The sequence below is a fragment of the Aspergillus costaricaensis genome (genome assembly GCF_003184835.1).
Source record: "Aspergillus costaricaensis CBS 115574 unplaced genomic scaffold BO79scaffold_27, whole genome shotgun sequence".
Taxonomy (NCBI): domain Eukaryota; kingdom Fungi; phylum Ascomycota; class Eurotiomycetes; order Eurotiales; family Aspergillaceae; genus Aspergillus; species Aspergillus costaricensis.
Window position 1 is genome coordinate 350,419 of NW_020291827.1, and position 22,390 is coordinate 372,808.

General features: G+C 53.6%; 8 protein-coding genes across 8 annotated transcripts; 3 read left to right on the forward strand and 5 right to left on the reverse strand.

The window, feature by feature from the left end:
- Nucleotides 1-1,155: 1,155 nt before the first annotated feature.
- Nucleotides 1,156-4,664, reverse strand: BO79DRAFT_210501 (putative serine/threonine protein kinase). Its single transcript, XM_025682817.1, has 3 exons — nucleotides 3,453-4,664; nucleotides 3,309-3,406; nucleotides 1,156-3,262 (listed from the first exon to the last, which is right to left on the reverse strand). Exons 1-3 carry the CDS (start codon nucleotides 4,333-4,335, stop codon nucleotides 1,256-1,258), a joined length of 2,988 nt encoding a protein of 995 aa, XP_025536986.1. The 5' UTR covers nucleotides 4,336-4,664; the 3' UTR covers nucleotides 1,156-1,255.
- Nucleotides 4,665-6,117: 1,453 nt separating this feature from the next.
- On the forward strand, nucleotides 6,118-8,646 carry BO79DRAFT_247119 (uncharacterized protein; the record flags this gene model as incomplete). The annotated part of the gene is made up of 3 exons (XM_025685624.1): nucleotides 6,118-8,205; nucleotides 8,377-8,414; nucleotides 8,540-8,646. Exons 1-3 carry the CDS (start codon nucleotides 6,173-6,175, stop codon nucleotides 8,644-8,646), a joined length of 2,178 nt encoding a protein of 725 aa, XP_025536987.1. The 5' UTR covers nucleotides 6,118-6,172.
- A 147-nt stretch (nucleotides 8,647-8,793) lies between these two features.
- BO79DRAFT_154110 (uncharacterized protein) lies at nucleotides 8,794-9,059 on the forward strand (the record flags this gene model as incomplete). The annotated part of the gene is made up of 2 exons (XM_025678741.1): nucleotides 8,794-8,914; nucleotides 8,941-9,059. 2 exons carry the CDS (start codon nucleotides 8,794-8,796, stop codon nucleotides 9,057-9,059), a joined length of 240 nt encoding a protein of 79 aa, XP_025536988.1.
- Nucleotides 9,060-9,357: 298 nt separating this feature from the next.
- Nucleotides 9,358-10,830, forward strand: BO79DRAFT_271414 (uncharacterized protein; the record flags this gene model as incomplete). The annotated part of the gene is made up of 3 exons (XM_025687351.1): nucleotides 9,358-9,809; nucleotides 9,886-10,217; nucleotides 10,285-10,830. The coding sequence occupies 3 exons, from the start codon at nucleotides 9,358-9,360 to the stop codon at nucleotides 10,401-10,403; spliced, it is 903 nt and encodes a 300-aa protein (XP_025536989.1). The 3' UTR covers nucleotides 10,404-10,830.
- BO79DRAFT_154231 (DnaJ and TPR domain protein) lies at nucleotides 10,562-12,317 on the reverse strand (the record flags this gene model as incomplete). The annotated part of the gene is made up of 3 exons (XM_025678745.1): nucleotides 10,562-10,814; nucleotides 10,863-12,024; nucleotides 12,083-12,317. The coding sequence occupies 3 exons, from the start codon at nucleotides 12,315-12,317 to the stop codon at nucleotides 10,562-10,564; spliced, it is 1,650 nt and encodes a 549-aa protein (XP_025536990.1).
- Nucleotides 12,318-13,896: 1,579 nt separating this feature from the next.
- On the reverse strand, nucleotides 13,897-18,065 carry BO79DRAFT_271421 (uncharacterized protein; the record flags this gene model as incomplete). Its single annotated transcript, XM_025687352.1, has 8 exons — nucleotides 17,553-18,065; nucleotides 17,276-17,479; nucleotides 15,065-17,223; nucleotides 14,946-15,021; nucleotides 14,769-14,902; nucleotides 14,704-14,720; nucleotides 14,612-14,653; nucleotides 13,897-14,563 (listed from the first exon to the last, which is right to left on the reverse strand). The coding sequence occupies exons 1-8, from the start codon at nucleotides 17,719-17,721 to the stop codon at nucleotides 13,897-13,899; spliced, it is 3,468 nt and encodes a 1,155-aa protein (XP_025536991.1). The 5' UTR covers nucleotides 17,722-18,065.
- Nucleotides 18,066-18,381: 316 nt separating this feature from the next.
- On the reverse strand, nucleotides 18,382-19,512 carry BO79DRAFT_210502 (uncharacterized protein). Its single transcript, XM_025682818.1, has one exon. It carries the CDS (start codon nucleotides 19,360-19,362, stop codon nucleotides 18,532-18,534), a length of 831 nt encoding a protein of 276 aa, XP_025536992.1. The 5' UTR covers nucleotides 19,363-19,512; the 3' UTR covers nucleotides 18,382-18,531.
- Nucleotides 19,513-21,077: 1,565 nt separating this feature from the next.
- On the reverse strand, nucleotides 21,078-22,386 carry BO79DRAFT_210503 (GPI anchored serine-rich protein). Its single transcript, XM_025682819.1, has 2 exons — nucleotides 21,573-22,386; nucleotides 21,078-21,514 (listed from the first exon to the last, which is right to left on the reverse strand). Exons 1-2 carry the CDS (start codon nucleotides 22,151-22,153, stop codon nucleotides 21,409-21,411), a joined length of 687 nt encoding a protein of 228 aa, XP_025536993.1. The 5' UTR covers nucleotides 22,154-22,386; the 3' UTR covers nucleotides 21,078-21,408.
- Nucleotides 22,387-22,390: the final 4 nt, after the last annotated feature.

Sequence of the window (22,390 nt, forward strand, 5' to 3'; positions counted from 1 at the left end):
ATGAAGTTATTCACTATTCTTTATGCAATGCTCTTCGCTACCTTTGCGGTAGCACTGCCCGCACAATCTAATGGTCAAGACGAGAACACACTTGAGAAGAGACAGAGTGTACGTCTGGTTCCCTGCTTGAGAGATAGATGACTTGAAGATTATGAGCTAACAGTACTGGGATATGAATAGCCTGTATGTGATTAATCTTCCCTGTCTGAAAGATAACTGGAGATTATAGGCTGACAGTGATGATGACATATGAATAGTGTGTATGCGATTTTCCCTTCCTGCCTAAGATAGAGATGATCAGAGAATATAAACTGACAGTGATTGAACGTAAATGGGTTATCCCTGGTGGTGGGTGACCCTTCCTAATCCCGAGAGAGATAACATTAATAGGCTGATAGTGATTCGAATATGGATAGTTCGTATGTAACTGACCTTTTCAATCCGAGTGATAACTTCAGATTATAGGCTGACAATGATGTGATTTGAATAGTTGGTATGTGATTGACCTTCATGTGCTTCAGACATGACTGGAGAATACTATAGTACTATAGACTGATACTGATGGAAATCCTGATAGGCGGTATGTGATTAACCTTCTCTGCCTTCCTCAGAGAAGCCTTGAGATGAGTATAGGTTGACGGTGATGGAATCTGGATAGTGGTCCCTGTGAGTGAGCCTTACTGTCTAAGACTTGACTTGTTGTACTGATTTAGCAATAGTAAACGTCTTGCCGTGAACTGCCGGATATTGCAGTATCGCCCAATCCCTTAATCATGTAAGACTTCTCTGAATTACATTATGCTTGTTGTTCACTAACGAACTTTTATTGGAAAGTCCGAGTTATACTGTACTATTCCTTTGTGAGTATGTCATGGATGATTAGGCACTAAATCTGGATAGGGCTCTTTAGACGCCTTGGTTTAGGTTTTCCCTATTAAATTAGGTTTCCCTATACTGTTATGCAAATGCAAAGGCTTCTTTTATACATTGTAACCTTTCTACATGTTCTCTTAGTAGTCTTCTGACAGTCCAAGAGTAATCAGCACGCACCGACACGCTCATGCACAATCCTAGCTGATCCCAGAGCGAGAAGCGGCGCTAACTTGGACCTATTTTGAAAACGGAAAGCCGTCGGCTGTTTAACAGTGTATACTCATAGAACTATGATTCAATGCAATGCTCGCTCGCTGATACAAGTCTACCTATGTATACCAGATTACGCTCTATCTATATTCAACCCTCACATCTGACTCGGCTATATCTCGCGCGTCCGCAGCGGCACCCGCGCCATTTCGATCTCCGTCTCCATCTCTAACCCCGATAGGCTTGGAAATCGCCGACTAAAGTTGGCTTCCCAGTCATCACCTGCCGTCGTTGCCGAGCTCACCGTTGGACTAGCCGGCTGGCTCTCCGTCCGCGTCTCGATACCCCCCACTCGGAGCCCCTTGGGCTTGGGTGGCAGGGCCGGTCGCGACGACCCGGTGCGCTGAGAGGCCGCATATCCTGTCGATGCCGTCTCCTGTCGGGGCATTCCGCGCGATTCGTATCGCTCCTGCGTCGATGACGCTGTCGTGCCGCTGACCCGCGATCCCCGCGTGTCCGGACGCGCCTCCGTGGGCTTTGCCTGCAAAGCGGCGCTTGACTCGTCCGTGTATCGCCCGTAGCCCGTCGCCGTCTTGGGCGGAACCGGTGGCCGGTTCGACTCGCTCAGCAGCGACTGCACCTTGCTCTGGATCGCCTGCGACCGGGACCCGTCGCCGCCCTTGAAGCCGCCCGCTCCACCCTCGGCCACCCGCCGACGGTACTCCTCCGCCGCCTTGGCTACACGCTTCTCCTCCTGGGAGAGCCGCCGCCGCTCCAGCTCCCGCCGCATCTCCGGCGAAATGTCCTCGCTATCCATCTCGATTAGATCACTGGCCGGCTCTGCCGTCATCTCCGCCGAAGGCAGCACGGGCTTGGGGAACTCTTCCGCCACGGGAGACTGCGCCTTGCTTTCTTGGTTACTGTGTTCGAACCGCCGGAATGCATCGCCAAATCGTCCCGCAAACAGCGTCTTTGTGCCCGAGAGAGACAGCGTCGACAAGCTCGATCGTTTTGTGTGCTTGGACGTGCCGCTGTACCGCTTCTCGCGCTTCCGGCTGCTCTCCTCTTCGCGTGCGCGCAGATAGTCCACGTCCGACGAGATGTTGCGGTCGTATGGCTGATCCGTTTCGGTGCGTGCGTGTTGCAACGGTGCGCCGCCTTCATACGGGCTGCGTGGCAGGTCAAGGGAGGAGCGTGCGCTCTCCGACCCGCGAGGCAGCTCGAAACGTGCGCTAGCGTGGACAGAAACAGGCCGGGAGCGGCTGTTGGCTGACCGAGATCGAGCAGGCTCCTCCACATCCAAGTTGGTAGGTCGGAGTCCGTCAAGCGACGGCCGTGGTGAAGCAGACAGATCGGAGACGCGGTCGTTCGAGACTCGCGGGTTGGGGAACGACGAAGAGGTGGGTGACGGAGCTTTGCTTTGCCGAGCTGCTTTCTTGTCCGCCTCTGTCGGCCACGGTTGGCTGGATGGCCGACGCTGGTGGTCGCTGGACGGGAACTTGAAGATGGGCCGGCTGGATGGCTTGGAGTTCGGCACGCCAGGCGTCGCCGGCGGAGAGGTCATAGTACCAGTCGAGACCATGGCGGGTTTCTGCGGCACAGGCTGATACAAGGGAACCTGAGGCCGGGCCTCCTCGCGGTAGGTCTCGATCACCTCGGACGACTTGGTCTTGATCGGAGCCGGTTGGGGACGACGTTGAATGGTCGGCTCCGAAGTTGTCTTGGGAAGAGGGTCATTTTCTGCCGCGGGGTGTTTGGCGAACGCATCATCTGCCAGAGCATTGGTAAGTCGTTGAGCCAAATCTTCATCTTCCGTTTTCTCGGACACGGTGGGTTCAAAGTCGAATTTGCCCCCTTTTTCGTGCAGGATCTGGAAATGATCCAGCGACGGAAACCGGTTCGAGAACTCATCCGCGGACTCCCGCTGTCGGTTCCCAGCATCCAAGACGGAAAAGGGATCGCCACCTCCGCGAAATGGCGACGGACTCGGCTTGGCCGAGTTGTGCTGCGACGGGGTTGGTCTGGTCGGGCGGCCTCGTCGCATGGGGGCAATCTCGGGGATGATCTGCGTCTCTTGCATTGGGGGAGAAAAGACGGCGCCTACTTGCGGCGTTTCTGTGGGTGATGGCGGCAGCTCCTGGTAACGGCGGGCTTCCGACGTCGAGCGATTGGCGTAAATCTATCTGTGTGAGCCTTCGCATTGCGTCTGCAGGTATCTGACTTACGTCTCGGATCGGCACGTCTTTGCCTTGCATGTGGCAGATCTCGCGCACCACTTCAAAGATATTCGGACGCTTTTGCGGGTGTTCTTTCAACATCCAGGCTAGAGAAGTCAGTATCACGCCTTCCTTTCGCGCAGAGGGTCTTACCAATCAGCATCTTCAAGCGGTCGGAGAAGGGTGGGTAGCTTGGGAATTTGTAGCTTGCATTCAAGATGGCCATCTGTCCCACCTCCTCAAACGGAGTCGTGTAGTAGCACAATTTATATAGGAGGACTCCCAACGCCCAGATGTCGCTCTTCTCATCAATCGGCTGCTTCCGATAGACATCGATCATCTCCGGACTGCGGTACTGCAGCGTCGTATGGCGCTGCACGTCATCCTCAATCAGCCGGCCTTCCGCCGCCGAAGTGGCCGCGGGGCGCGGCGGCGCAGTAGACCCAAAGTCGCACAGCTTGTAAATCGTGGAGCCTCCGTGACGGGAGATCAGCACATTCTCGACTTTGAGATCCCGGTGCAACAGCGGAGGCTTGAGGTAGTGCATGCATGCGACACCCTCGGCCACGTCCGAGAAGATCTTGATAATCTCCGGCTCGGTCAACCGGTTCTGCAAGCGCGTATTCATGAAGTCGATCAGTCCGCCGCCGGCGCAGAACTCCATGAGGAGAAAAACCTCGTATCCGCCGCCCTGCAGTTGCGACGCATGGGAGTCAATGTAGGTGACGATATGGCGGTGTCCCTTGAGCTTCTTCATCGTTTCGACCTCCGTGCGCATGTTGGCCAGGGCCGCCTTGTCGGGGACGGCCACGCGCTTCAGCACTGCACGATCGGAGCCATCGACGGGTTGAGGCAGGCGCACGACGTAGACGTGGGCGAAACCGCCCTCGGAGAGGTATTTCTCGACCACGACCCGGTGGCTGCCAACCTGGACCTTGGTCCCGGGCAGAAAGGTGCCTGCGGGGGCATTGATGGCGGCCATGGGGTTGTAGACGGGGATCGGGAGATGCGGAGCCGCCTGGGACTGGTAGGACATGGTGATGGGACGGGCCCTCGAGGGGCACGAGAGCGATGGTCAACAAGGACAGGCTATAGCGGCATCAAAGGGAAACGCTGATTGCGCGCGAGAGAGTAAGAAATAGAGGTCGGGTGAGGCTGAAGCCGGGGCAGGACGGAGAGAGGACAGTTGGCGGCGGGGAAGGGGGCGGTACCTGACAGGGCCAGGGGCAAGAAATGACGCCAACAGGGGGGGGTGGAGAGGAGAGGAGAGGAGAGGAAGCGGAGGAAGGAAAAAGAAAAGGGAATTTCTGGGAAACAGGTCGAGGGGATGGGAAACAGCAGCCAGCAGAGCCGGATGGAGATCAGACTGACCAGCAGCAGCAACGCAGCAGGCGTCAGGACTGGAGACTGGAGACTGAATGGATTGGATGGCGTCGGCCGGCTTCCGTTAAGCGTGGAGTCACCGCCTGGCAGTAAATTTGGTGCAGCAAAAGGCTGAAACAAGGCGGATCTCGGATTGCAGGCTGACAGAGGTTGTTTTACTATATACTGGGAGAGAGAGAGAGAGACAAGAAGTTTTGAGGCAAAAGTATCTCCCCTCTTCTCTCTCCTTTCCATCTCCGCAACTGACTTAACGCATCCCGTGATCGCTTGGTGCCTGGAGATCACGGACGGACATCATCGTGATCATCCCGGCTGCAGGCGGTCAGAATCCGGCCATAGCAGTGATGGCAGCGGTCAGTTTAGCTTTACTATCTACTGCGACTGGACGGAGATTTAGGATTAGTGTTTGATGTGACTGGAAGTCATCCGTGAGGCCATCCGACTCGTCTGTTGCCTGAGGCAGCAAAGAGAGGAGATTTACACGTGATAGTTATTAGTCATGAGTTGAACCAACCAGCGAATGCGGAGACATCAACCAATCAGACGACTGCCAGTTCCCCACGCGATGCTCCAAAACAGCGAAACCAAAACAAACACAAACACTCGATATCTGGTGATCCTGCAGAGATATCGGCATATCTGATCTTTATTGTTGCAATCAGCGGATACCACAAGACATCCATGGTAGTCTACCCAGTAGATAACTCTAAGCCCATCCGGCCAGGGTTCTAATTAAGGTTGTGAGATCCCAGCCGGGTTCGCGGCGGATGCTTGTGCTCTATAGACTTCCGCTGGAATGTGGACGTGCCACTGCATTCATCACGACATTGTATAGCAGGATGCACCGGTGCTCATTGGTAGAGCAGTTAGAATTCCAATCGCTCTCCAGAATGTAGTGGACAGCTGAAGCCGATCCCATCGGTATTTCCATTAGACAAGGGATCACATCAGAGACAATCAATCGGTGGTGCTCAGCAACTGAAACCCAGCCATTGATCATCGTTTGTCCCGATTTATTGTCAACTATTCCATCTCCTTCCACTGCCACATCAGCTACGTTACACAAACAGCAGATATTCCACCGCTCAACGGGGAAGCAATATTGTATATACATAGTACATCTATCTCATTACGCTGGTCGCCAGGGATCCGTTAGCGTTGCTGCGAGGATCACACAAACGGAGTCGATCCTGATTAGGCGCTCCTCTTGCCGCCAGCCGATCTCTCATCCCACGTCGCCTTTCTTCTTCGTCTTCTTTCTCCTCCCTCGCTATCATTGTGTCACCTACTAATATTGTTCCACCAGGTATGTGCTCTCACTGACGATTGCTGAGCTATCTGACCTCCTATCTCGATCTAGACGCGCTGAATACAGCGCCTGCCGTTGTTTGATCATGTCGCCTCGATCGCAAGTCTGCCTCCACTAGTCATCAACAAGCGATATATATTATATAAACATCAAGCCTAATCATCCTTAACGACCGCTTACCATGGACGACGGTCCTCCTCCACCCCCTCCCCCTCACGGCGAGAAACCACAAACCACCCAGGGCGAATATCGCAAGACTTCCGACCTTCCTCCGGGAAATTATGACATCTTTATCATCCCCCCTCACTCCGCCGGCTCCGGATTCCTCTACCTTCCCTCCCTCCAGCCACAACGTAACAGCTTCATCGCAGGATCCGCCTGCACACTCTTTGCCGTCCTGCTTTGGTCCCTCATATCACCCCTTCTGAAAGCATGGTGCGCTGCCACTGTCGCCAGCGGCAATGGCCTGGCCATCGCCGTGCTGGCTATCGGAGTTGGGGTCGCCGGGTGGGCCGTGGGCGCCTCACAATCCGATTCTGGGGGAGGCCGACGACGGCCCAATTTTGGATTTAATACCGGCGGGGGTCCAGGCGCGGGTGGACCCTCCGGCAATGGCGCCGGAGGTGAGTATGCACGGGGACAGCAGCATGGGGCCCAAAATCAGGGCCCGAATGGTCATCCTGGTGGACAAGGGCAAGGACAGCAGCAATATGGGGGCAACTTCAATTCGGGTCCGCCTCCGGGTGCAGGCCAGTATGGCGGGAACCATCAATACCAGAATACTGGTGGGCCCGGAAGTGGACCACCCCCGCAACCGCCGCCGCAGGCAGGCGGATCAAATAAGACAGGTTCGTCTGCCACCGGCTCTGAAAGCAAACCTCAAAGTGGAGCTGATTGGGAGAAGGCCCGTGAAGAGACCCGGCGCAAGGAGGAGCTGCGCCGCAAGATGGAGGAGTTTAAGCGGAAGCGGGAGGCCGAGCAGCGCGAGAAGCAGCAGAAGCGCGAGCGCGAGGCCATGGAGCGGGAGCTGCGTGAGCGCAGGGAGCAGCTCGAGAAGGAGATGGCTGCCGCCAAGGAGGCGGCCGCCCGCGAGGCCCGAGAACGAGCGGAGCGCGAAGCAGCCGAGGCCAAAGCCAAAGCGGAGCGAGAGGCCGCGGAAGCTCGAGCCAAGGCGGAGCGAGAAGCAGCGGAAGCGCGTGCCAAGGCGGAGCGTGAGGCCGCGGAGGCCAAGGCGAAAGCGGAGAAAGAGGCTCGAGAGGCCCGCGAGCGAGAAGCACGTCGGGCAAAGGAAGCCCGAGAACGAGAGGCGCGACGCGCCGCCGAAGCCAAGGCCCGTGCTGAGCGCGAGGCCGCGGAGGCCAAGGCCAAAGCAGAGCGTGAGGCTGCTGAGGCAAAGGCCAAGGCGGAGAAAGAGGAGGAAGAGCGTAAAGCTGCAGCTAAGAAGGAAGCTGATGCCAAGTTTGCGGCACTCAAAGAGGCTGCCGCGAAGAAGTATGCTGAGAAGAAAGCCAAAGATGCGCAGGAGGCGGCGGCCAAAGAGGCCGCCAGCCAAAAAGCGTCTAGCACGTCCACTCCCCGCACACCATCACCCAAGAAGCCTGCTTATTCCCGCACCGACACTGACAGCTCATATTCCAACTTTCGACCGACTGACCGTCCGCGCCGGCCGTACGGCGGTGCCACCTCGGGGTCATCAGTGTACTCGGACTCTTCATACGCGCCGTCACAGACAACAGCACGAACGACCCCGCCGCCATCGAATCGCGGCGCCTATGAGACCAAAGACCCTGATAAGATTGTTATCAAGGGTGTGTTCGAGTTCAACAACAACTTTGTGCGCAGCCCTGTGGCGCAGCTTGTCTCAGGCCAGGGCATGGTCAGCGACGGACTGGTCTTAAGGATCACGACAGAGGGGCTCTTCATCGACGACGATGTACGCGGCGTTGGCCAACGCGAATGGGACGTTAAGGCATGGACGATGAACCTCGTCGAGGTATGGTGTCCGAAATTCGGGGCGCAGCGTCAACCCCCGAAGCCCCCGCCGGGGCCATTCAATCGGCGGGGGAATGAACCGACCCCAGAGGAATCGGAAGCATTCCTGGGCAACCTGCTGAAGATGTGCAAGAACACGTGCCGACTATCGACCGGGGTAGGAGAGGATCAGCGCTCGCTGCATGTGTTGCGGGCGTCGGTGCGCGACCACGAGGGCAAACGGTATGTGTTTGTGTTGCAGGAGACGGAGGGATGGAAGGTGGCGATTGGGCTGCAGCGGTTGCGACGGGGGACGTTGTCGCGGGCATTGGGGGTGATGGGGTTGGGAGTGAATGAGAGTCGGATGATATTATCAGGATTAGGATATGAGTGATGATACCTTGTATATACCAGTACACATAATGAGCTTTCACCAGTACAGCAGTATGCCAGTATGCCAGTATACCAGTGTAATATAGTGGTGTTAGCCCTAAGCCAGATATCCATCCACACATGTATACACATACAATGTATACACACCATAGATAAATAATTCAACCCAGATAAACAAAATTAGAATCCATCATCACCAACCCCACAGTCAATAATCAAGGCATGATGGAAACCCCTTACAACCTTCCCAGGGTCATGACGTCGGAACCAAACAATACTCTCCCCGCGTAACCCCAACCTGACCCAACTGACATCAACCCGGCAAAACCATCGCATACCACCACCACCACCACCATTATTACTATAATAAATATCTACAGCAACTACAAACAACAGAACAGAACAGAACAATGAGATGATACCCGAGAAAGAAAGAGAATGTCCCTCTGGACAATCAGCCTCGTCACACAGATCCTGTGTCTGGCGCTGGTATCGGCATTTGTCGCGCTACGGGGGGTTGTAGCGTGGAGGTTTAAGAAGGGGGTTGATGTTGAGGATGGTATACCTGCCCCCTACTATCTGCAGAGATGAATGTGTTGGCTAATGAGTTGATAGGGTTTTGTTTTGTATCGTTGGTATATACACCACCCTACACTACCCTACCCATATCCATACTGAGTATAGAAGGAGAGAGACTGATATAGTGAATGAATTGGGATAGATATTCTTCGACGCATACTGCATATTAGTTCTGTTTTGTATATTCCCATACCATTCTTCTCCCTACATATACCCAATGCATAGCATAATACTGATAAAGAAAATAGACATCTTCAACAACGGCACCCAACCCCCCTCAACCCTCACTCCATCACAAACAACCATCGTGTACAAGGTACAACCCCCATACCCATATCCCCCCCCCCTCATTTCCACACTATACTAACAACCTCCCCCCACCTCCTAAAGTTGTTTTATACATTAACAATAATCTACGTCCCCATGGCCCTCCTCGCCAAACTAACCCTCCTCACCATCCTCGCCCGCCTCTTCATCGTCCGCCGATCCCAAACCCTAACCGTGTACCTCACCATAACCCTCACAACAATCTACTACATCACCATCTTCTTCATCAAGATCTTCATCTGCAACCCTGTCTCGACATTCTGGACGTCGCCCAATAACCCACATAACCCTAATTGTCTCTCCGAGGGGGCGGTGTTTCTCGCTGATGCGATCATGAGCGTTATCACCGACCTGGCTATCCTACTCCTGCCCATCGGGTTGATGTTCCCGCTGAGGCTGGGGGTGGTGAAGAAGGTGAAGGTGGGGGCTATGTTGGGGTGTGGTGGGTTGGCTGTGGGATTTAGTATCTATAGGGTTGTGCTTGTTGTTGGGGTTGGGGTTGGGGGTTTGGGGAATTCGGAGGTGTATGCGAGGATATTACTTTCTGGGTTAGTAATCTTCTATTTCGGCCATTTATGGGGGTTGGTCATGGGGGTTTGGTGTGATATGCTAACTGGTATCTAGGAACGCAGAAGGAGGTTTCGGGCTCATTTGTAGTTGTATCCCTGCGCTGCATATCCTCGTGTCGAGGGTGAAGGCGAAGATGAGGAAGGGGTCGAGGTCGACTACAGGGAAAGGGTCTTCTGCTATTGCGTCTGGGGATGGGAGTGGGAGTGGAAGTGGTGGTGGGAAGAAGAGGGATAGGGGTGTTTCGAGTAGTGGGGGCACTGCGGCGCCGATTGTTATTACCAGTTCGCCGGAGGATGTGCTTCATGATCCTGGGGGGTTGCTTGCTTCGTGTGATGATGATGATGGTGATCATGTGTATGATCAGAATGAAGAAGGGGAGGGACGGGGTGAGAAGAATGACAGCAGGGATAATAGGGAGGAAGGATGGGTGTAAATACAGTGTTCACTACTCAGAATTTACTCAGAAAATACTCAGTACAGCATTAGGATCATACATTCATCCTATCCCAACTCATCAGTCATCCCAGGTATATAACGCCTCTGGCATCCGCCAGCATACTATCAATCAATAATCAATAAGACACTCCGTCCACAACGGATGAAGGAAAAACCAAAGGAAAATAAGAAAAAGAAAACCAGTCTATCGCCCAGTCTGTCATGCGGGTGGGAATCAGAGGAAGCAAATCGAACAATCAACAGGAACAGCAGCAACTTTTAGCATGCACGCTGTCTAAAAGGGAAATCCGCCGGGGAATCCTCCGCGCTGTCCTCCTGCGTGCGCAAAGCCGCCGCCACCGCCGTTCATCATGTTGAACAGCACGCTGGGATCGATGTTGATATGGGTTCCTCCCATACCACCCATGCCTCCCATTCCTCCCATACCGCCCATACCGCCCATGCCTCCCATGCCGCCGAAGCCGCCGTGCGAGAACATGTCAGCGGGGTCCATGAGGTCGTCGCCGTTGTCGTAGGCAGCACGTTTCCTATGCTGGTTAGCAAATGCCAAACACCACATTTAGCGAGGAACTTACTGAGGATCACTCAAAGTCTCATACGCTTCACCAATCTCCTTGAACTTCTCGTCACCAGCATCACCGTCCCGGTTCTTGTCCGGGTGGTACTGGATCGCCATCTTGCGGTACGCCTTCTTGATCTCTTGTTCGCCCGCGTCCTTGGACACACCGAGGATCTTGTAGTAATCCTTGCGCTGAGCCTTCTTCAGCTCAAACTCGGCCTTTCGGATCTCCTCTTGGATGCCCTTCTCGGTCGGGTTCGACTCTGCCACCGCCTTGTAGTCACGCACAGCTTCTTCCCAGTTGCCGGCACCGCCGTGCGCCTTGGCGCGCATCTTCTGCGCCTTGAGGTACCCGGGGTCCAGCCGCAGGGCCTCGTTGCAGTCCGCCACTGCGTTATCGTACTCCTTCAGGTTAATGTAGGCCTGCGCCCGGTTCTGCAGGATCTTGGCGTTCTGGTCCTTGTTCTTCGGGTCGACGGTCAGCGCCTCACCCCACAGGTCGATGGCGCGACGGTAGTCCCTGGCCTTGAAGGCTGTGTTACCCTCTTCCTTGGTGCGCACCAGCTTCTGCACGGTCCGCAGCAGCTTGATCGCCGCCTTCATATCCGGATCCAGACCCAGGCACATCTTCAGCAGCTTCAGCGCCTGGTCCGTGTCACCCATACCATAGAAGGCCCGGGCGCGGATCATCAGCGCATCAGGGTCCTGGCTGTTCACCCGGAGCATGCTAATAGCAATGTCCTGTGCCTTGCCGTACGAGTTGTCATTGCCCATCTTCAACTGGGCCTCTGCAGTCATCAGTGTCCACTTGCGGGGCTCCTTGACACCTTGTCCGAGGAGCTGACGGGCCTGGTCGAGGCAGAACAGCACCATGGAGACACCGCGGTCCTGCGAGAGAGCCTCCTCCGCCTGGCTGACAAAGCGGAGCATCTTCTCTGCGGCCGCACGGTCAGTAGCGGAGGCCGGGGGCTCAATCCGAGACAGCACATCAAGGGCATCCGTCGGACGGCCCAAAGCGGTCAGGATACGGGCCAAGCGGTACATGATCTTAGTGTTGGTGGGGTCGAGCTCGCGGGCCCGTTCGCAGTCCTCCAGAGCAGCCAGGTATTGGTTGGCCGCCATGTATGCTGCAGCCCGGTTGGACAGGTAGACGGACGAGTTGGGGCTAATCTCGAGAGCTGTACCATCGTTACTAAACTGCCGCCAAAATCTGCCTGAAGTCAGGTATTAACCTACCCTTGTTGAATTCCTCAATGGCGCGGGCATAGTTGCCATCCTTGAAGAATTTGTTTCCAGCCAGCTTGAAGGAGTCGGCCTCGGCGGTGTTCCCATTGGACCGGTGAGGGGGCGGGGTCGGACTCTTCTCCGTGTGAGTACCATTCACACCGTTGGTGGCAGAAGGGGAACCGAGGCGGGGATCGTTGGTATCGACGTCCATCGAGCTTCGCATATCATCGCGAGCGGCAGCCATAGCGGAAAGACGACGTAGTTCGTCGGGATGAAGGTTGAGCGGGTGAAAGTTAGGGTCGTGCGAGTACCGATGATGAACGGCAGACAGCGACGACGCGGACCGGGGGACGGACGAGGGTTTCGACCGGACCGAGGCTGATTTAGAGGGAGTGGAGGTGGAACGACTGTGCGCCGGACGAGTAGGTTTTCGAGGAATGGAAGGACGTTGAGTCGGAGTAGGAAACGACTGCGGATGGTGAAGCGGCGGCGTAGGAGGAGGATGGGGGTGGCGAGAGGGAGCCGAATGAACGGTCTTTGCCCGGTGAGGAGGGGGCGGAGGTCGAGTCGGGAATGAGTCGTCGGTCTTGACTCTTGCGGATGGACGTGGGGGAGGAGGGGAACTCGCTGAAAATGAAGAAGAATAAGGAGGAGGGGGGAGAGGAGAGGAAGACGGAGGGGGAGAAGAAACAGGAATCGAGCGAGTGGGAGGAGTAGGAGGAACAGGAGCAGAAGCAGTCGTTGTCGGAGTAGATTTAGACTTGGAAGAAGAGGATTTGGAGGAAGAAGATTTGTGACGAGAGAAAAGATGCGGGAGCCCCATCGCCGCTGGGCTGACTGTGATTGGTGGCGCCGATCGAAGGGCAGCGAAGGCGGTGGAATTTGTTTCTCTGCTTTCTTCTTTCTTTCTTTCTCTCTCTGTCTCTGTCTCTCTTCAGATCCCGCTGGTGTTATCCCTCACTTGACGCGGGTCTGCACCTGGTTAATTTATCAATTATTATTAGTCGTGTCGGTGGACAGTCAGTGTTAATCTATCACTGTTTCTGTCACTCTCTTTCTTTCTTTCGGTCCTGTCGTAATCCCGATTTTTTATCACTGCTCGTATCGGTCTTAAATCCGTCTCAAGCACTCATCATGATCGGTCGTATCTGTTCAGTTGCAGCTTCGGAAAAGAATGCCAGCGGAGAGTAGTATCAATCAACTTCTAATGTCACTTCACTGCTCGCGGAAATAAAACACAAGCACAGCACAGCACAGCACAGCAAATGTCACAAACACTCAAGTCAAGTCAAAAGTCAATACTCAACAAAACACAGATGAATGAAGTGATGTGAAAAAAAGTTCAACGGCGCTGGCCTCCATCTGTCACGCTGCTACTAATATTAATAGTCTCCATCCAGACGGCCCTCCCAGTCGCTCGAAAATTCGGAGGCTGGGTCACCGACCATCACTGGCTAGCGTCTTGCCTTCGTCATGCGAGTTGCCAACAGCAACACTACGCGCTGCCAATGATTCCCCTCCATTCTACGCCTCTAGTCTGTCATGGCGGTCGCAGTTTGACAAGCATTTTCTCTTTTAACTATGTGGCCTAGACTATCTTGACACTGCGGTTGGCTTATCGCTCCGTCACACCTCTCTCTACCCAAGCTGGGGCCACCCGCATGTTGGTGCGTCCAGTCCACGTTTACCCTAACTGCAGACGTGTAACATGGCTTTCCTTCTCGCTGCCTCTCTGTTCTTCTCCTGCTCTCCCGCCTTCCATCTGCATCGGTCCTGCCTCCCCACAGTGCTCCACTTTCTTAGGCACGGCTGCTATTCCCCTGTTACGAAGAACGAACTCCTCCCAAAAGGTGTCCCAGTAGCAAATCCGCCTCAGCTTCCTTGATGATCTTAGCGACTTCACTCTTAATGCGGATCTGCTCTTCCGTATACAGCTTGATCTGTGGTGCGATCAGCGCCCCATGGTAGTCCTCTGAAATCCGCTGTAGTCTATTATGGATAATCCGATCCACCTCAGCTAGCTGGCCGTCAAGTAGCTTCCCAAGCTCGTGCTTCGCATTCTCCGTGCTTCCTCGGAGGACATCGTTGGCGTGGTCGTCTGCTGTCTGTTGCATCAACGCCCTGATACGCTGTAAGCTTCCTCGTCCTGTCGTGACGAGCATGTTAGAATACTTCTCGACTAGCTGCGATAGACTCTCACCTGTTTCGGAGGCACAGGCCTGGTAGGTTTCTTTCAGTCGCTCAGCGATCGCTTCGGCGAACGTTCGGTTGATACGCTTCTGCTCCTGCATGGTCCACTTCTCAGCCTGTCGAAACTGCTCTCCCATTGTCTGATGGCACGCGACGAGCGTATCTTGCAGTTGGACTCGGATTGCTTCAGGGACACCTTGCTTGACGGAATTAATCGCCTGTGTGTGGAATCGACTAACCACAGCTTCCAGATTCTCCCTTAAATAATGAAGGCAATGCGGGAGAAGGTCCGTGAAAGTCCTGTTGCGCGTTAGACTGATCCAGAGCATGCCTAGATAGCAAACACACCTCTTCCAGGATGAAGCTATCTTATCAAGCATTGGTCGGGCTCTGCAAGCGATTAGGTCGGGTTGGACTCTAGTGCTTAATCTTTGACTTACAAATCTTGATTCCAATCCTGAATAGCTGTCAGCTGTGTTTATTGCACCTGCATGGAGGGACTTACTGTCTCATGGAATACTCCCTGACGGCGACAGATGGCCTTGTATGTATTCCATCGGAGTCCCCCGGAACTGCCTGGGGCATTCCAGCGAGAGACAGCTTCGGGGAATTGGACGATTGCATGTCGCGACGCTCGGTCTGTACCATTAGCGCTGCTAGGATTTGCCATCAGAAGACTTACTTAGTTTATTGAAGATGTTTACTTGGACAGTTTCCCTGGCGACAATGTCGAAATGGTTCATATGCGCCTCCGCAGCCTAAAAGGTCAGAACTGGATTAGGAAGGAGGAAGTGGACTTACTTCTGTCAGTCCGCCAAACACACATTCAAAGTCGGCTTCAATCTCTTTGATTTTCTGCTCTGAGGCGTCGCCTGTTGCCGTGCTCACCAAACACCACAGCTTCATCGACTGCAGGATCTGGTTCAGTTGGGTCAAGAACCTCCGAGACGATTCTTCTCTGGCCTTTTCCGTGAGCCTTACGCAGTGACGCTGTAGAAGTGGTATCTCAGTCTCCTCCAGTTCGGAGAAGCCACCAACGAGCTTGGCCATATCAGTCCGGCCCCGGAGACCTTGATAGGCCCGGGTCGACACGCAAAACACAGGAAGGTTCCTTTCCAGCTCGTCATAATCACAACCTGCGGCCTGGATTGGGTTTTCGGTGTCATCTTCAAGTTCCTGGTCCAAACTCTGAACCTCCAAGGCAAAGTCGCGTTTGATCTGTAGTTTCGAAAACTTGTTCCTCGCCTCAATGCAAGATTTTATGACGGAGTGCTCCATTTGTTTCTTTCCGTCTTCTAGCTCTTTCAGCTCCTCCACTTTGCTGTCCATTTCCTCATTGATATGCTTTAGCTGAGACCGTAGATCCTTGCGCTGAACCTTGAGGTCTAAGAATCGGTTCTTGAGCTTCTCCACCATAGGAATCTCGGTGGTGCCTGTCTCATGAATGGCTGACATCTCCAAGGGCTCGCTTCCGTGTGGCTTCTTGCGTTTGGGAGTGATCTCCAATACATCACAGCCGAACTCATCGCCAGTAAGACGTTCTTCAAGTTCTTCAATCTCGGTCTCTATCCAATCCAGCTGCGAGAGGATTGTTTTCTTAGGCTTCTCGAAAGCTTTGATTCCTTTTTTCAGCCATTCAACCTTAGCTGGCAGCTGTTGAACTTCATTGAACACTGGCAAGTCGAGGCCCAGAGAATGAATGACTTCACTTGGAACTAGGTCGTCGGTTTTAGTACAAATGAAGGTCATGTCATTGAATGCGCAATCCATTTGCATTTGCAGCTTGTAGTTCTTTCCGAGCAGGTCACGCGCGACTTTATCATCGACAGCCCGGTTGATGGGAGCTACAATCCAATGAGCCGAACAGCGTCTCATGTAATCTTCGGCGACGGCAACTCGCGCGGAATTGGAGTCAAAGATGCCAGGAAGGTCCACCAAAACCGCACCAGTTGCCAAGGCTGGGGCTTTGGTGTATATCCGCACAACACGCACAAGAGGCCAAAGACCAATGCCCTGGTCGGCTGTGTCGGTGTCGCTCGCAGAGTCTGGGTGTTCATCGGCATCTTGTTTCTTAGCAGACTTCTTGGGTCGGCCTCGTTTTCCCTTGCTGTCAATATAGGATTTCAATTTGGTAGAGAATGCTTTGGGGTCGTCTCCCTCAAAGCCCATAGTAGTCCCCAGGAGATCAGTGACTCTCTCGCTCGCCATCAAGTTGGCAACGGATGCGTTCAAAATGTCTTTGGGTGTCAGCATCGGGTAGACGGCCTTGATCTTGTCAAGGGCCACCGCTGCATCGGAATTTTTGGGGATTGCACCTCGAGTCACTTCATCCTGGTGGTCAAGGAGCTCTGCAAACAAGACTTTCAATTCGCGTTCCCACTCTTGTCGCTTGATAAATTCGACTTCTGCCCTGTACTTCGTGGCTTCTTGGTTGTAGGAGATCTCCGTTGCAACGGCAGTAGAAGCACGCATGCAGTCTGTAGACAAGACATTCTTCTCATCTAGGATCGCGTTGATGAGTGACGACTTTCCTGCGCCGGTGCTCCCAACTAGTCCGATGATCACCTTCTCCGTACAGGCATACTTTTGGGTCCGCTCAATCTCAGCTTTCCAGTCTGTCTCATTGACGAAGGCATCCGATCCTGCGAAAATGGCATATAGCTTCTTCAGAATCTCAATTCCTTTACCCACAGCGTTCTCCAAGGCGACGAGTTCTTCGTTCTCGGGAATGTTGATATCACACGCTAGCGGAGACTCCTCGACCGAGTCCGCCATGGCGACATCCTCGTCTGGAAGATCAGCTCTCGGTTCTGGTCTCGGTTCTGGTTCTGGTTCGTCCTGATCAACAGACATAGATTCAGGAACGACATCACGATCATCAACCTCTTCCTTAACCACAATGCTCTGTGGAACAATCGATTCGAAGCCGGCATTATCAACCAAAGCTTTGAAATCGGCAACTGCACCCCGTCAGTCAACTCTCAAACCAGACCAGAAAAAAAGCACACTCACAATCAACACAAGAGATCATCTCAGCCCTCCCCTGATCGACCCCCGCAAAATACCTCTCATACCAGCATTTCAAAGAACCTTCATAGTCCGCATATATCCAATCCCAACCTTTCGTTTTAACATACTTGACACGGTCAACGTACAGCTCCCGCATCCTAGGCGTGATACAAGTCCAGATGGCCTTGAAGTCAGGACAAGCAGGTCCTTCGCATATAATTAGCTTCCATACCCAATAAAAAGTACAGTAATCACGGCGGACGTGAAAGGAAACACTTACTATCCAGCTGACCCTCCCAGCACCGTGCATGTTTCGCAGTCTGCTCGGCCACGAAATGCAACTCAGCGAATTGTAGAACATCCATCTCCACATTCTGGCTGCTCTGGGGTTCTTCCTCGGGAGCCCGGGACACCGACCTCGGTCTCGAGGCGAGATCGCGTTGCTCCATTGTTAACCCAGTCCTGTGCCCTCACGACGAAACCTCAATGAAATACTGTAACACAGCATACAAGAAGCAGCAGAGAACGAAGACGGAGACTGCTATCAAGGAGATGTAGAAGAGCCAGTAGACGAGGAGAAAGAGGGAGCGGAACGCGAAGGTCAAGATAGTAAACATAGTTAGTTGAGGGGGAGACGCGGAGCTGTGGAGTGAATTGAGCGTGTCTTGCGAGCATATTCTGTTTGTTTATCCATGGTCATTCACTGCGTCTCTGAGCAGCAGAGTTGTGCTTGTTTTCGTCTTGGTGTTTGCCATGGTGATTGGGGGTGGGGGGTAGGAAGGGGAGATGAGATGGTGGTTGAGGTGGTGGTGGTGATGGGGATTGGAAGTGCGGGATTATAGTGGTATGGTTTGGTTTGTATTGTATCACATGATGGGGATGGGTGAGTAAGTGACTGAATAGAGTGTGAGAGCGAGGTGGGATGAAATGAAATGGTAAGTACGAGGTAAGATGTGAGAAGGGGTAAATGATCTATGACAAATTGGGTATCTCGAGCGAAGTAGAACTACCTAGTAAGCAGATAAATCAAGAAGAGCGAATGAGATGATGTACAGGATGAGAGGCATCAAGGAACAGACAATCTAATAGTAATACAACATGCACCCCCTAAAACACCCGGCTATGCTTGCTAATTGGCGACGCCACTAAACTAGAACAAGGATTATGGTAAATTAGGATAGCCGGCCAGCAGCTGATTATATCCGTTCCAATCCATCTCTACAACTCCGCCTCTTTCCTAATACACTAAACGGGCACTCTCACCTCGACACAGCCCGGTTGGCCCTCCTCCTCGCAACTGCCGTCCACCGAGATCCGCTCGAGCCTTCGTCTTCGTCGTCATCCGTAGGTAGTGGAGGCAAAGGCCGATCAAGGATGTGCCGCCCATATGGCGGGGGTACATCTCTCCTCTGTGCTAAAGCAGCAAGATGGACTTGGCCATGAAACGAAGAAGGGCGGTAAGGCACATAGTGAGCATCAGGGGTGGGTCTGGTGGTCACGGCGTAGTCGGGGCTGAGGTGTGGTGAGGGGCATGAGGAAGGTTTCAAGAACCACAGCTTCTCGTGCTCGAGCCAGACGAGACGGTTACCTTCGGTGGTGATGGTGGTGGTCACGGCATGAGTGGTGACTGTGGTTGTGGTGGTCGTGCTCAGCAAAGGGCTGGGCGATTGGTGAGGGGTAAGATCTGAAACGCTTCGAGTTCGGGAGCTCCATGGGTGAAGAGAGAAGGAGGACGAAGGAGGGGGAGGAGGTAGGTTTAGTGTTGGTTGTGGCCTTGATTGTTGTTGGTACTCATGCTCGTCGGCTGTGACCGGGGGCTGTGGACTGTGGCAGCGTTGGTAGAAACGGAGATTGTCTTCCGGCTCATGGTGGTGGTGGAACAGCGCAAATGAGTACTCTGATTCAGACACGGGACTGAAGATCGCGTCCGTCGAGCTTGGTCGTGGAGGGAGGTCATGAGGTGTTAATGGGCTGATCGGGCTGACTGGAGTGGACGTGTCCAGACGAATACTGGGGACATTTGCTCGGCGCGGCGAGACGGTGAACCGGGTGTCGGCGATAGGCGGGCCTTCTAAGGATGAAAGGTCCATTGTGAAGATGTGAAAGACGGTATAAAGAAGAGAAGGTGGGAAAAAAGTGGATGTAGGCCAAGCAATTGTACGCAAATGTCACAGAAAGATCATTGCACGCGACCAATGTACCGATGAAGGAACTAAAGTCGGTGTGAAAAAGTATGATCGTCAAGAATCGAGTGAAAATATACTTGGGGGGGTCCAAAAGGGAAGAGCACAGTTCATATATCAGACAGTTGTTGATACTTGAGGCAGTGCTGGAACAATGTCCCCTATGGGAAAAGGGTGGTGTTGTCTTCTGTCTGCACGGCTATGGCCAATTTCTTTGACGGGCACAGCAACAAAGACACAATAATACGAGCCAACAACACCCATGACAGTCAGGAAATCGCCTTGCGCCTCACAGTGGATTCCTCCTCGTAGTTCGTTCCAACCTCCTAATAGTGGACTGCAGCTGCGGAAAGGGCGCAAGCCCTGTTGGCAAAGCTTTCGGCTTGTCCGGCTGATGTTCGCCTTGGTTTTAGGAGCGAACAAGGAAACCAATCCGTCGGCTCACGTTAAACCCCGCCGTAGAAGGATCTCCCGGTGCTCGATAGTTTCTTTTTTGCCCTTCGGGATGGGCCCGGAACTGGGGCAGAAGAAGGATTTGGGGTCCGAGACTGGATGTGCTGTCATCGTAACCATGAAGCTGTAGTTTCATCGTGGAGGCGATCATAAGCGCAGATAGAAGCCCCTATGAATTATAGACGCCATCTGGAGAGATTCCATGGGTCTGAGCGATATAGCATGCCCTCAAGTGGAGGCTGCGCGATAATGGGGGCATTTGGTTCGTTGGTTGAAGGATTCCGAATGAGGTTGGAAAATCAACACTGCCACATCCTTTGTCGTCCGAGCTTTGGACGAGTCCAATTCAGAGGGGAAAAGTATTTTGCGTAGCACTGGATGCTGCTTTCATCCCCAATCGATACTGCATGGCATTATTTATCGCGATGGCCATGTGGTAGCCTTAGTCGAGTCAAACACAGCGAGGATGTTGCCGCTGTCAACCAAGTAAACAGCACGTGTTGTTTGTTGGTGGCCCCGGGGCTAAAGGAGAATAGCGTCAAACCCGACCTCCAGATCACGGATCTCCCAAACCCCCAAACACAGCCACACACACACATACGATCGTGAAATACTTACTTACTACACACTGACAGCGTCTACTAATTGACGATCGTCAATCCCTTCCAGAATCGCCCGGCAAAACCCCCCTAAAGAAGTAATCAATATGGCACAAATAGGGCTGAGGGCAACACTCGGATTTTAAGCCAGAGAATATCTGAAACAGCCACCCAATCAATCGCCCGCACTGGCGAGACCAATGTGATACACACCAGTGGGCGCAGACCAGCAACGAGACGAACCGCAAAATTCGGATCACAGCCGGTCGCCGATATATGAAAGTAAAGAAAAAAAAATTTAATTCGAGATCTTGAAACATTTACGCTGTGTAGCCCCCAAGATCGAGCGGCCTCCCCGGATTCAGCCCTCCATTCAGCCTCCTGCTTAGTATTTGTTTGCTGAGTTCTTCCAACTTGCCCCATGTTATCACGGCAATTACTTAGGTGATGGGTAGATCCATCCATTGAGATCCGGGCCGGCCCCTATTGTCGGACATGTCCGATCGTCTGGCAGTTCTACAACAGGTGGATGGCGTGGTGATCTGGACCGGATGGAAATGATAGCTCTAGCACGGCATTGATTAAATCTATAAACTGCTTCGAATTGGGTATGTGAAAGCTTCATGGGTTACATTAATCGTATCCAGCCACCAATTGCTTCACAACAGAACTCGGAAGCAATCCGGGAAGCGTAAATATCTAGAAGGAAATTTCGAATAAAAGTGGTATAAGAGAGGATATAAAAAGCAACGAATCGGATTTCTCTCCCAAAGCAAAACCGCAACTAAGTATGGACCAATCCCCGACACTCTTCACCAATTCACATGCGCCCAAGATCCCCGCCTATAGCGGCAACCGGACTCACGAGTGACCCGGGGCTACTATAAACAAGAAGGGGAATCTAAGCCAAGAAGAAAGCGGCGGCAGCGGCGGCACCAGCGAAAGCGAAGCCGTTGCCGTTGACGGAGCTGGCGGCACCGGTGTAGAGAGCAGAAGAGGGAGAGGGGCTGTGCGTATTGTTAGTATGATTGTTTACTTTTTGAGAAATGGTGTCAGGATACTCACGTAGCACTGCCGCTAGGGTAGCCAGAGCCGTAGGCAGCAGCACCGCTAGGGATGACAGGGGAGGAAGACTTGGCGGGCTTGCCGCTGGGGTAGCCAGAGCCGTAGGCACCGGCACCGGAGCCACCACCGATGGTGCTAGTGGACATGATGACGGTGGGAACGCAGGTGGTCACGGGGATAACGGTGACCTGGGGAGCAGCAGTGGTGCCAGCGCCACCACCGACGGCAGCAGCACCGGAGGGAACAGCGCTGGGGGCAACACCGGAGGCAGCACCACCGGAGGGAACAACACCAGCACCAGCACCACCAGCAGGGGAGCTGCCAGCAGCGGGGGTGGCGGAGGGAGCCTCAGGGACAGCGCTGGTGACACCAACGGGGGAGACACCCTCAGCACCGCCAGTGGTGGCAGCAGCGACGGCCTCGGGGGTGGAGGTGGCGTGCAGGGTACCGGGGCAGTTGGTGACGGTGGGAGCGCAGGAGACGACGGTCACGTCCTCAGTGGAGTAGACAGTCTCGACATCCTGGGGGATGGCAGCAACAAGGCTGGCGAAGAGAGCGACGGTGGCAGCAGAGAAACGCATCTTGAATTGTTGTGGTTGGTAAAAAATAAAACCGTCAAGGTCGATAAATTTGATTTTTATGTGTGGGTTGTTTGATATGTGAAACACAGGGAGAGCTGCGTTTAGATAAAGAGAGTGTGGCTAGTTGGGGTTTTGCGTTGGGGTTTGGTTTAAAAGAGTGGCTGACCGAAGTCAATGGGATGCTTCAAGCAGGCAAAGAAGTCTGGTCTTGAAAGAGAAAGAACAGAGAGAACCAGG